At 39.9% G+C, this 14100-nt stretch overlaps 2 protein-coding genes across 3 annotated transcripts in view; both read right to left on the reverse strand.

The window, feature by feature from the left end:
* The window catches only part of LOC100704393 (zinc finger protein OZF), an 883579-nt gene that overhangs the window by 90405 nt on the left and 779074 nt on the right, over positions 1 to 14100 (reverse strand). The window lies entirely within an intron of this gene.
* LOC106097262 (uncharacterized) lies at positions 574 to 1066 on the reverse strand. The gene has a single exon (XM_019347406.2). It carries the CDS (start codon positions 1064 to 1066, stop codon positions 581 to 583), a length of 486 nt encoding a protein of 161 aa, XP_019202951.1. The 3' UTR covers positions 574 to 580.

Genomic DNA, 14100 nt, shown 5'->3' on the forward strand with positions numbered 1-14100 from the left:
TAATAGATTATAGCGCATGTGAAACGTACAAAAATATCAATATTTTGAGCATAATTTTTAGTTTATTTAACCTTTATTTATACAATTAGTCCCATTGAGACTCATGTCTCATTTACAAGAGAGACCTGTTTCCTCCAAACATATGAAAATGTTTATTTACTGATGACATTTCAAACAAATGTATTTGAACTCCTCTGTCTGCTGACATGTAAATGTTACATTTGAGAAACTTCTGTTTCTTCTTGTAACATTCATGTGAGAGACTGAAGCTCTAAGACAAAATATGCTGAATAAAATTTGGATTAAAACTCTTATTGATTTTCTGATGAACTGCAGTGAATTAAAACTGACAAAACATGAAGCAGATGCTGATTTTTATAATTTATATACTCAAACATTTAGAATATAAAATGAAAAGGAGTAGAGTCCATCTACTAGAAAACTGTTAAGTCCAAGTAAAAAACTAAATGAACATTAATTTCAGGGTAAGTACAAAAAACCAAAAACAAACTCGCCCCCCTCCCCATAAACCCCCCACATTGAGCCACAACACATTGCTTTTATTTTCACCTGAAAACAGTCAGTCAGCATGTGTGCAGTTGGTGGACGGTCCCTTGTTTGTGAGGATCATCAGCAGAGAGAGTCCACAGCAGTACACCAGACTCTTCACTATCAGCACTGTGTACAGCAGGCAGAGCAGCTTCACCCTGCACTGAGACTGGAAGAGAGGCCTGTGGAGCCTGAACTCTGAAAAACAAAAGACGTGTGTTGTCCGTGTCTTAAGTGTTTCGTCTTTAAGGGGATTCACAGTGGAACAGTCACCAAGGCTTAAGTGCTTTTTTCTGGTTGACCCTCCATGTTCCCCCTCATGCTTGACATAGCAGCTGTATCTGTACGTGTAGAGATCATCTGTATAATCTACTAAAACAGAAGTTGTCCGTCCCGACTCTCTGAGCTCCAGCTGCTCTCCCTCAGCAGGGGGCAGCTCCTCCGCTTCTCCGCCGTTCTTCTTCTGTCTTTTCCAGGAGAACTGGACCAGAGGAGGAAACATGGCTGAGGCCACCATAACTGCATTAACACAGCAAATCTGCTGTAACGTGTTAACGCGGATCGCCTCGTGTGTGGGGCTGCACGGCGTCAACGCGTTAGCACAGTTAGCTCATTAACGCGTTAGCACCGTCCAGCCCCACGCACGGGGCAATCCCAGTTAACTCGTTACAGCACTAGTTACAATATAACAAAAATAACAACAATAATAATTTTACAGATGAAATATTTCAAGTGAATTTTCTGCCCACGTGAAGCTTTTGCAAACATTTATGTCTGAGGCTGAAATCAGTCTAAATGCTCATTGTTATGTTTAATCAAATCACTTTTACTGTCACATCACATGTGCTGCTGCACTGGATCAGCACATGTGAGTTTAATATTTAATCAATATTTAAATGATAGTTAATATTTTACCCTGTGTACATAACCAACCTCGTCTGAGCAGTTACTAAACCCCGTGTAGACTGTGCTGCTGTAGGCAAAAGAAAAAAAACAAACTTTCACTCATTTGCTTTCTAAGGTGCATTTTGCTTTTGCCAGGTTAAACCTGGTTTTACTTTCATTCTTTGGGGCATAGATTGAACACAGCGTTGGAAACTTTCCTCAGAGGTTCATGTCCACATTGATGATAACAGCGTCACACAGTTTCACATGTCAGCTGCACATACATGATATGAATGTGCTGTTTCACCACATCCCAGAGCTGTTTATTTCTACTTTACAATCATGACATTACAGGTTAAACAATATTCTATTCCAATATTAAAACACTTCTGTAGAGATTCCTCTCCAAATAAGAAATTTGATCCAACCAAGATCAATAACTCTTCTTTCTGTTTCTTTGACTATCCAGTAACAGTAGTGTTGCATTAGCTTCAAAGTTTATTGCAATCCAGATATTTGGTATTACAAAGAGAAATCTTAATTTATTAATATACTAACATTTACGAAAACCGAACCTCAACTATATTCAGTCAAAACAGGTTTTATTGTCCTGCAATTGAGCCACAGGAAGTGTTTCCAAACTTGTCATTAAAAGACATTTTTATTATTGCATCATTTTACAAGAGTTACTTATTGAAGAAGTTAATAAATAATTTTTTAAATTTTATTTATTTTTTGTTGTGTCTGTGATTTCTTGCTGACAGCTGCTGAAATATTAATCTGAAAAAGTTTAATTTCTGCTGTAACTTCTGATTGTGGTAATTAAGTCTGTGAGCTCAGTATGTTTGTGACTCTGAGATGGAGGTGAAACATGTGAGCCCGGGCTGTGGTTTACTGCTCTCTTCCTGTTTGACATCTGTTCATCTGTTGGTTTTTGTTCAGGCTGCAGGAATCATTTGTTATTGTGATGATCAGTTTTGAATCAGGAGCAGTAGTATGTGGCTGTGTGAACAGGTTTAACTTTGTCTCTCTGAAGCTCACATCCGTTCTGTTTATTCACAGCTGAGAGATCATCTTTCTGAGGAAGATTAGAACTTGATTCAACTTGACTGTCGAGTTTATCTATGTTAAGAATTGCTGTAAAAACTTATTTGTCTGGTTTCTGGTACCAGAATACTAATCTTCCATCACACTGTTCAGTCCCTCCTCAGCTGAAGGAGGAATTTTCTCCAACTCTTCTGGTCAATGTTAAATCACCCCGAGTCAGCTCTGCTGCCACAGTAACCAGCATTGTGGACACACACACACACACACACACACACACACACACACACACACACACACACACACACACACACACACACACACACAAATGGTTGTTTTCATGGTCTTTGCTAAAATTGGATGGCTCCTGATTGGCTGGAAACACTCACCTGAACACAGACAGCACAGAGCAGCAGCTGGGAGGAAAAGCATTTTGTGCAGTGGTGTTTCCTCTGGTGAACCTGGGGAGAAGTGGCGCTCTGATGCAGCTGAGGCCAAACAAGGACGAGCTGAAATGTAACGAGTCTTCAGACTTCCTATTGGACAAAAGATAAGACTGGTGGTGCTTATGTGCTTAAAATGCATTAAAATAAATGTGTTAAGTCTTTAGTAACATAATGAATATGGAGAAAATAAGTGTCTATTTGACTGATTTAAGTTTAACATCAAAGTAAATAATTGGAAACATTTTAGTAACCACATGTCAAAACACAGTTATTTGTTCAGTGTCTCACACAGCTGTATGAAATTAGCAATAAAAACATTTTACATGTAGGTCACATATACAAACAAGCAGGTTAAACTGTAAGACCATGCTCATTTTCATGATGCCTTATAGTTTAGTTTAGTTATAAACAATAGTTTGAACTATTAGATTTACCAACAAAAACTGTTGTGATGAAAACAAAAACCTAGAAAAAAACTTGCCATTTGTATATTTACAATATTTATGCTTTAAAACGTGTTTTTTTTGTTATAATATGATAATATATGCAAAAATAAATGAGAATTTTTCTTTGTGATGAGACAAAAAACATTTTTTACAGACCTTTACAATAAATATAAACTCAAGAACCAGTTGTTTGTTATTATTTCAAGAACCAATATAAATATAAATATAATATAAATATTTTGACTCTACTGTACTTTGTTATGCACAAATGTTTACATTTTTTGTTTTGTTATTTTAGGGAAGACAACAAACACACTGTACTTTCACACTTTCACACAAATGCTCTTCTCAGTGGAAAATTATGGGTAAGAACGAAGGCCGAGTGTTGAGCCTGAGCATCGTCTCTCCTCTGATTCCACTAAAGTTCATTTCTCAGCTCTGAGTCCAGGATTTGAGCTGTTTCTCTCACATGTCAGGTCGTTACTGGAATCAATCTTATCTAGAATTGGTGGTTGCAGCTGTTGCTGTGTTGAAATGCAAAGCCACAGCTAACAGTGAAGGCTGCTGAACAGAAACCCACACAGCCCGTCTGCTGAAAGAGGAAGTTTGATTCACACAGGTCAGCGTGTGTCACTGAAGGAAACAAGAAACAAATTCTTCACCTTAAGTCTTAAATTACAGCTACTCTGGTTTCGCTGTGTAGTTTAAGATTCATCAAAATACATTTTCTGCACTCTGACTCTGATTTTCAAAACTCCAGATGTTGTTGGGTTACGTTTGCTTTACAATTATAATTAATTACAATAATCAAATACATCCAGGTACATAAATGTGTAAAATAATTTTCATTCACATTGGCTACTCATTAAATACAAACAACTTTGTTTGGATAATTTTTGACTGTTGATTCTGGATTTTGTACCTTAACAGTTTTACTTCAGATTCCTATCAAAGGTTTCACAGGCTGAAAACAGGTTTGTGATTGTGACACGGCTCTGGATGCTGCTGGGTACACGCTCACCACGGGCTTCACTACCTGCTCATCTGAAGTTTGACAGCAGCAACAAGCAGCACAGACACACATTCACACAGTCAGCAGCAGCTTCCAGCACTGCACTGCATTCAGTCTGATCCTGGAAACTACATGGACTCTGATCACTAAACTACTCATCAATACAGCACAAAGTTCACTACAGTCATAGTTCATTTTCTTTATCTGCATCATGCAAATGAAAATAAAATGAAAATTTAATCAATAGATTTTACAAAATCATTTTTAGTGTTTATCTTGATACAGATTCTATTTAAGAACATAAATATCCTGTAATCACTGATAAAAGAGACGATTTTCAGTGATTCAATTATTTTGTTTGGATGAAAGTTTTAAAAAAATTTAAATTTAAATTCATTTTTTTCCTCAGAGCACTTTAGGGATAAACAAAAACTATAGATACTGTTTAGTGTTTTGTGGACATACTTCTAGCTAAAAAACGAATTAAGGTGTTTTGAATTTAAATACAAATATGAGCTCAGGGGAAAAATGATAGACACTAGAATATGATTTTGACCTGCACTGTGTGACACATTATTGCCCTTTATATAAAACATCTTGTGGATATTTCAAGTCATCAACATTGTGAGTATCAAGTCGAACATTGTTTGTGGGCTGTTTGTGATATTTTGTGTGGGACAACAAAGTGATTTTTTTCATGCCCACATTTTTTGGCTTTGTGTGGGTTTTTTAATAGGTTATGACATTCAGACAGTAGCACGAGATAATGAGTTACAAGTGAGTCTGACCCACTGATGCTGATAAACAAAGACTGAAAAGTCTCTGTTTTTCCAAGATGGAACATTTTAGAAACTTAAATGAATAAAAGTGAGAGCCCCTGAAGGCCCCGGGCACTTGATCTGTTACCACGTGCCTGAGGTAAAAGATATGTAAAAAACACCCCAAAACCTGGGGGAGTGCTTTGCTCTTTGTTATATATGTTTTTTGAGTTGGTGGTGGTGGTGGTGGTGGTGGGGGGGCACTCCCCACTTGCCCCGGGGGCGGTCTTTAATCTGGGAGCTTGAGGGCTCCTGTGTACGGCTGAGGAAAATCTAATATCACAATATTTTTTGGCTATATCACAATACACGATATATATCGCGGTATGTTTAAATAAGGTCCAATAGCAAATTTTAGTTTCAACCATATAGTGTCTAAAATTGGTGCACTCATTCACATCAAACATTTTTTGCTACTTTGAATACAAAAAAATCTGAATGAATTGAATTTTTTTATTATAACCATTTTTAACCATCAGTTGCTCACAGAGGTTTTTCACCAATATCAATACTGTGACAGTAAATCTCTCTGTGGTCGACACTAACAAACACAAAATTATAGCAACAAAAATGGACATCAAGGTAGACGAGACAAACTAAAACAACTGAAATTACAAAGGTGCTCTTTTGTGCTTATAACATGTAAAAATTGTAAAAAAAAAAAAAAAAAAAGAAAAAGAAAAAAAACCTCTTCTGACCTCAAATTACAGAAATAAAAGTCGAGACAGTGACTATAAAACCGACTGACGAAGAACAGTCACAGGTATCACAGCTCGTTTATTTTATGTTTTCTTTGGTGTGCTGGGAGACGTTAATGTTTAAAATTGTCTTAATTTTGCAGTAGATGACTCTTCAGCTGGTGGAATAAATTTGTGGTACTGCTACCTTTAGCAGCAATAGTTGGCAAATTACCAAAACTTTTTCGACTTCCTCCTTGTGAAATCCAAACGACAGCGAGTCTCAATCCCTAACTTGTCTGAAACTTCATATTTTTCCCTTTCTGGTAGAATAAAAACACTTATGGTGCCAGTGCGCCAGATAGAAAATGTTTCCGGTTGGGAGGGAGGGGATTAATGATGCATTCACAGCGTGTGGGAGAAAAAAACCCCTCACATTGAATTACATGCATGCAGTAAGGGTAACCAGGGTGTAGGCCCCCGTGCTGCCCAAGCCTGCCTGATAATATCAGTGACAGACGCATAACTGAAGTCACACCGGCTCAGAACAAAAAGGCATGAGTGGAAAATTGATGAGAATCTATCTAGAGAGAAACTATATTTATAGTACTTCGTCAATATTTGGGATCACTTGAAAAATTCAGTGTTTTCCAGGGAAACCGATGAACTTAGTATGAACAGGAAAAATAGCAAATAAACTGGAGATGCTGAAATTATCAGAGTTAGAAATAATGATTTTAATGGAAATGATGAATATGTTCTTCCAACTTTGCATCTCCCATAAGTTGAATTAGCTTGTTGGATTTTCAAAGAAATCGAACCATAAATGTCGATAAATTAAGTTATATGTAATGATGAGAAATGACACAGACAAAATATTGAACCTGTAAAGAAAGAGACGTACAAAAAGCTATGGAAAGTCATGCCACCAGCTGAAAATCAGTCATTAGAAAGCAATACTGCCACCTGGTGGAAATGAATATCAACTGTTTCAGTAACGACCCAGGCATCCTAACAGTTTGTCTGTGTTTTATTTATGTAGAGAGGCTGCTTGTTCACAAACATGTCCTATAGCAGTGGTTCCCAAACTTTCTTTGCTAGGCCCCCCTTTGCTTTACAAGAAAAATGTTCAGCATCAGACAGGCCGACACACTATTAACTTTGCCTTTTCACTTTAATAACACAATGACAAATACAAGCATGAGCTCTGCTTAAAGAATGATTCTCTGTGTTCATCACCTGAGAAACAGCTCACATAGGAAAGCTTAATGGGCAGAAATATTTTTTGACAAAAATCAGGCCCCATCTTATCTTAATGACCTTGTAGTACCATATCACCCTATTAGAGCACTTCGCTCTCGCACTGCAGGCCTACTTGTTGTTCCTAGAGTATTTAAAAGTAGAATGGGAGGCAGAGCCTTCAGTTTTCAGGCCCCTCTTCTGTGGAACCAGCTTCCAGTTTGGATTCAGGAGACAGACACTATCTCTACTTTTGTTGTTTTGTTCTCTGTTTTCTTTGTATTATTGTAGAGTCTTTGTGACACAATGAATGAGTGGACTCAAGTGCAGGTCTCTGTTGACGGTGAGAATGAACAGTTGATTTATAATATCACCAGGTGTGATATACGAATGTGCAAAGGAAAAGGAGCGCCGGGGAATCCAGGGACAGAGACGTGAAAACCACACTCTCGTTCAGCCACACACGCTACACTCCTCTCCGTCACACTCCACTCGGAAAACACTCACACTCACGATCACACTCCAGGGATGAAAACACGGACGGGTCCAGGAAGATCTACAGAAGAAAACACAGTGCATCAGCCAGAGCACGGAGTTCTGCCTTGGCAGAGAAGAGCAAGGGAGAGAAAGAAGAGAGGAACAACAACAACACAGGGAACCATCACACTTTACCTTAGAATATAAAGCGCCTTGATGCAACTGGTGCTATATGAATGAATTTAAGTTAAATCTCAATGACACACTTTCTCTTTTAAATGTATATTTTATTTAGTTTTTGTTTTGTCTGTGTTGCATAAACAATGGACTGGACTTTTTATATTATGAAAATAAGTCATATAGACATGAGGAGAACATGCAAAGACCCCAGCGACATGGTGGACTCAAACATTTGATCTGGAATTTAATTCAATTCAATTTCAGTTCAGTATTTATATAACACCAAATCACAACAGTTGCCTCAAGGTGCTTTATATTGTAATGTCAAGACCCTTCAATAATACAAAGAAAACAATGACTTTATATTATTCATAATACTTGAAATATCAAAGTTAAAACTAAAATACGAACGGCTGTAATACTAATAACATACTGTAGATATCACAATTGATGTTTATCTAAGAAGATGCATAATGCGTATTTCACAGTATAAATCTTATTTGTAAATTTGTCTAAATACAAAGATACATTTGACCGTGAACTAGAACAGATTTTAAGTAACATTTCTGAATATTGATCAAAGTGATACATTGATATTTGATTTCAAGAAAAGTGAAGCAGAATAAAAGTTGGTTAAGAGTCCCTTATTTCTGAGCCTCTTTTACTTTGAAATGGTACGTCTGCAGCTGAGGCCAAACAAGGAGAGCTGATGATGACCCCTAGCCCAGAAATAAGACTGCAGTCTGAGTAAAGGCCTTTTCTTCACAGCATCATGTTTGAAAGGGAAAAAGTGCCATCATGTGGTGAGTCACAGGAAGTACAGAGAGATCGAGATGCCTGGTCTGAGATGAATTTCACTTCACCTGGAAAGTGGAGGAGAGCAGGAGGCTGCATGTGGAAGTGACACAAAGCTGCAGTCGACTGTGTTTCCAACAGAATCTCTGCTGGATTGTTTTTTATAAAGTTATCATTCAAAGCAGAACTTTATTTAAAATGTGAGAGCAGATCCCAAAGTTTCAAAGATACGAACATGTCCGAGTGAATTTGGGGGAAATGTGTATAAAATGATGCAGCAGAACATTTGATGAAGTCTGTGCTTTGAATATTTCACTCAGTGGAAACATGATGAAGAACAACATGACAAACAAAATCTATGATGTTATCAGACAGAGTGGGAGAGGAATCAAAGTCAATAGAAATTCAGTTCCATTATTGAATGAAGTGAAACACATTGAAGAGTTGAATGAGAGCTGAGGAGCTGTGTGGATTTGTAGTTTAGTGTTTTCATCACAGCTGTTAAAAAACAGAAAGTCTGTGTTTTACAGAAACTGCGTTATGTTTCTGATTCTGTGATAATGTACTAGCGTGACCAAATTTAAAATGCATTATCACTAATATTGTCATCTGGGTTGTTCCATGAATATTATAAAATGATAAGATAATTTAAAGTACAAGCATTTAACCCTTTGTAAATTTACCAGTTTAAAACATCTAAAAAATAAAAACATTTGGAGTTTGTGTTATGTGACGGCTGTGTGCAGGCAGGAGTGGTGGTAAGGAGGACCCAAAGTGCAGACTCCGGAAACAGACGTGAACTCAAAACAGCTTTAATGCTGAACTCAACTTCCAAAAGACAAACAATAAACGCAGGCAGACAGAACACAGCATAATAAACGGCAGATCGCAACACTGACAAACTGGAACACAAGGCTTAAACACAGAGGGAGCAATCAGGGAATGGGTAACAGGAGGGAAACACAGCTGGGGCAAATCAGGCCTAACGAGACAAGGGGAAGCAAAACCAGATACATTAACATCAGACATGGACCTTCAAAATAAAACAGGAAACCTAACACAGACTGACACGCAGGCACTGCAACAGAGGGAACAGAGACGTGGGACCAGGGCAGACACAGACACTGACTGGACACGGGGATATAGCAACTAAGGATTACACAGACATAAACCATAAGACAGAACTCTAACAAAGAAACCAAAGACTAGAAATGATAAATAATTAGTGCTGTCAATAGATTAAAAAAAATTAACTAATTAATCTCACAATTTTCTGTTATTAATTGCGATTAATCGCAATTACTTGATCAATAGCCTGGATCCAATTACATTTTTTCAACTTTATATTTTAAGATTGTAACAGACATTTATGCAATACAATGAAGTAAATGCAGAATAAACACAAAGAATGTATGCTGAAATTCCTGAGCGTTTGCTGGACTATGCTTAAAATGTCCAACAATCTTGCGACATTTGGCCAAAGCCCTTTCAAATGCGCTGTCATGACCGTTCTTTGCAGAATGTGGGCCATGCAGGGCATGTGTTCAAATGGAAGTAGTCTGGCAGCTGCAACCATGTTACGAGCACTGTCGGTGTTAAGCGTAGTTACCTTGTCCTTGATTTTCCATTCGTTTGCAACATTCAGAAAATGGTCAGCACACGCCTCAGCATAGTGTCTCTCTTCAGTTTTACTCACTGTTAGTGCAAACGATTGCACAGTCCAGTCGTTATCAATAAAATGCGCCGTGACCCCCAAGTAATTATCGTTGTTCACCGAAGTCCGGTGGTCTCCGGTGAGAGCGACGTTCCTTCCTTACAAGCTTGCTGGACTGCTGAGCCCTCTGGTCCTCATACAAAGTGTGCAGTCTCGACACAATGGTTCCTCTCGAGGGCAGATTGTAACACTCATCTCCTGATGCAGCGCGAATGACTTCTCTCAGTCCATCATCTTCTACTATGCTAACTGGTCGGCAGTTTTTAGCTATCCAAACAACCAAGGAATTGGTTAATTTTTCTCTCACATTTTTTGTTATTCGTCCACGAGCACCATACTCCTGAAGCGTAGACTGGCGAGGTCCCGTAGAGGCGGATTCAGTTGGGTGTTTTGCTCTCAGGTGATACGCCAGTGATGAACTACTTCTGTGGTACCTGAATTCAGCTTTGCAAATTGTGCACCTTACTCTCGTTTTGTCCAACAAACCATCAGGCAATTTCTTAAAGAGAAACTTTCCACCCAAAAGTCCACCCTCGTCCATGCTTGCGTGTGTTAGCTAGTGTTAGCTAGATAGTAGCATGGTGTCACTTCTTCTTCTTCTAATCATTTCTGTCAGGCCAAACGCCAGCATAGCACACTGTTGCCCCCTCCTCCAGAGGTGCTCATGAGTTTAAAGGTCTTAGATTACAGGAAATTAATTTTAAAAAATCAGCGTTAAATTTTTTTTAACGCGTTAAACATTTCGCGTTGATCTTAACAATTAACGCGATAATTTTGACAGCACTATAAATAATATAATAAACTCAAAACCCTGGGTCAACGACCCAGGCATCCTAACAGTTTGTCTGTGTTTTATTTATGTAGAGAGGCTGCTTGTTCACAAACATGTCCTATAGCAGTGGTTCCCAAACTTTTTTTGCTAGGCCCCCCTTTGCTTTACAAGAAAAATGTTCATCCCCGCACACGCACACACAAACACATCCTCCAAACACACACACCCATATTTTGCTCCATTGCGATTTATTTCACGCCTCAAACATTTAGTAAACAATTAAGCAAATACAAGCAATCTGTAATAAAATACAGGTAGTAATAAAATAAACCACTAACTCTTTTATGCTACGTCCACACCTACACAGGTATTTTTGAAAACGCAGCTGTTTCGTCACCACGTAAACAGCGTTTCAAATCACCGAAAACGGAGATTTTTTAAAACTCCTTTTTTGCGTTTACGTATGGACGAGGATTACAGAGTTCGTCACGCGACCTCAAAGGTATGTGGCTTTTTTCACGTCACGTGAGCCACGTTATTGTTTACATGAGATGAATTGCAGAATGGCAGATAAACACAAAATACTGTCAATCTGAGTATCTTCAGGTTTTACACGCTTACATATAAACACGCAGTTACTGTCCCTCTATTTACAAAGGCAGAGGCGTCACGGTGTGATTATTTTACATGTAGTTGTTTTTTTTCCTGTGTAATAATATTAGACATTGCTATCAATAAATTTTTCAAAAATGCCTCTCTGTGCAAAATGGGTTTAAAAACATAAACAGCTGTGGGATACTGTTTGTACGTGATTTGAACAGCCCAGCGCTGCCCCCCACGAAGGGAAAACCAATTCTGCAGGGGAGACCTACCTCTGCACTTGTGCAGGTGAAGCCAAAAGGAAGATATGCTTCACCATATTTTCTAGTCTTTGGCTTAGAAGGAAGTTGGTTTGGAAACATATGCTTCATCTCCTGCTCTGCGTTTGTGTGGGAGCCTCGTCAAAAACCTGTCCATTATGCTAGCAGTGTCCAAGCGTTCTTTTTTTCTTTCTTTTCATGAGATGACACTTTTACAGGTAACAATTATTTCCCTGTCGTCTTGTAGGTATCACAACCCACATTCCTGAGAGGGGGTCATAATCTTTTGTCTGTTAGTATCAGAGTGTAAGATTCGACTTCCAGAACAACTCTACAATACATAACTGTGTGCAGGAAATGATAAAATTAAAATGATGCTAATTATGAGGTATATAACCTTAAAGATAAAAATAAATTTGAAAACTATGCAGGACTTTGCTTTATGATGAACAACTTCTTGTTCATCACCACCTACAGGGCAGCGTTACTTACAGTGTAAAATATAATATCCACCGCAATATGCAACCAGGGCTGACCCGGGACAGGCAGGGGGTGTAGCAGCCCGGGAGGGGCCTGGTGACGGCTCTTATTGCGCGCACAGGTGTCGCAGGCTAGCATATATTCGCGGGCATCACTCTCCAAAGCGGGCCACCAAAAGGAGCGCCTCAACAGAGAAACCGTACGACGCACGCCGGGGTGACAGGCGAAGCGAGAAGCGTGCACCCAGTGCAGGACGTGCACGCGCATGGCCGACGGGACAAACAGTTTGCCAGGCGGGCCCGAACCGGGGTCCGGTTCCTGCCACTGCGCATGGCGCACCAGGCTCTCAATTTCACGGCCCCCACCATGCAGGACGAGGGGATGATAGTAGCCGCTCCTGTAGACTCAGATTCGGGAGAGAATTGACGGGACAAGGTGTCAGGCTTAGTGTCGCGGGAACCCGGAAAGAGATGCCACCTGGCCTGCCTGGAGTTGAGTCGCTTCGCACTCCGAATGTAGGAGAGATTTTTATGGTCAGTCCAAATCACAAACGGCTGTTCCGCCCCCTCTTTCTTTTTTTTTTTGTCTGTCCCATTTGGTTCTTTAGGCATCAGAATTGTTGTCTGAAGACCAACACGGATACCCAATGGATTTATTTTGCCAAATGGATCATCGAGGCCTTGCCGTTTTGGTCCATTTGATCGACCTTTGTTGTTATTATTTATTTTATATTATTTTCAGTTGTTACAGATGGGACAGACATGACTGGGGGATAGGAAAGGGAGAAAGAAAGAGAGGAAGGAAAAGAAAAACAGAAGGGAAGAGGGACAGTGAGAAAGGGCACTTACAAAGACAAAGAAAAAAAATCTCCTGGATCACCTGTTGAGAGAAAAAGAAGAGAAAACAAGCAAAAAAACAAACAAAGCAACATACTAAACACAACACCATCACGTTAATCTAGCTAAGAGTAAACAGCAGTAAATACTAAATATTGAAAGTTGTTGTGCAGCACGCAGGACAGACAGCGCACAATGTGCTTTGAAGTAGCAGCTAAGAAAGGTGTAGTTTATGTCTATGAACAGTGAACACCCGTGTGCACACCTGTGTGGATCAACGCGCTTATATTCAAAAGGTTTCCCCATGTAACGGTCTGCTAGAGGGTGTAGAGGGTCATAGCCCCGTCCCCCAGGGCATGAAGCAGGACATCCAGAGGCCCCAGAGTGCGAGAGCCCAAGGAGGACCACCAGAGGGGCATCCGTGCCACCCTCCTGGGAAGGGCTGAGAAGATCTCCAGACGAGGGGTCACCCAGTAGCCACAGAGCAGAAGCCAGAGAGGGGCTGCACTGGCGTGCCCGCCGGCTCTGCCGGAAGCCAGCTGTGCCAGAGTGAACCGAGCCGCAGGCCCAGAGGCCGGAGGCCCGAGGGCCAGCAGAGAACGGGGGTGTGTGAAGACCCCATACCTCCCTCCTCCCGCTCATGTGTAGTGTTGCTGCGTGTTGTTCTAAAGTGCATTTAAAATACGGGAGGGCATGGTGCTTCTGCCAGAGAGCAGCAGGTGTTAGCACGGCCCCTCCCGAGAACCCTCAATGTCTACATAGATTTAAAATTGAGAGGTGGGCACCGGCGCCAGAGGTAGGGTTGAATACACAGACCATTCTCTGGACGCCGTTAACGTGGCCACCCTCAAGGCCCTACATATGTATGTG

This window comes from Oreochromis niloticus, linkage group LG18 (assembly GCF_001858045.2).
Source record: "Oreochromis niloticus isolate F11D_XX linkage group LG18, O_niloticus_UMD_NMBU, whole genome shotgun sequence".
Taxonomy (NCBI): Eukaryota; Metazoa; Chordata; class Actinopteri; order Cichliformes; family Cichlidae; genus Oreochromis; species Oreochromis niloticus.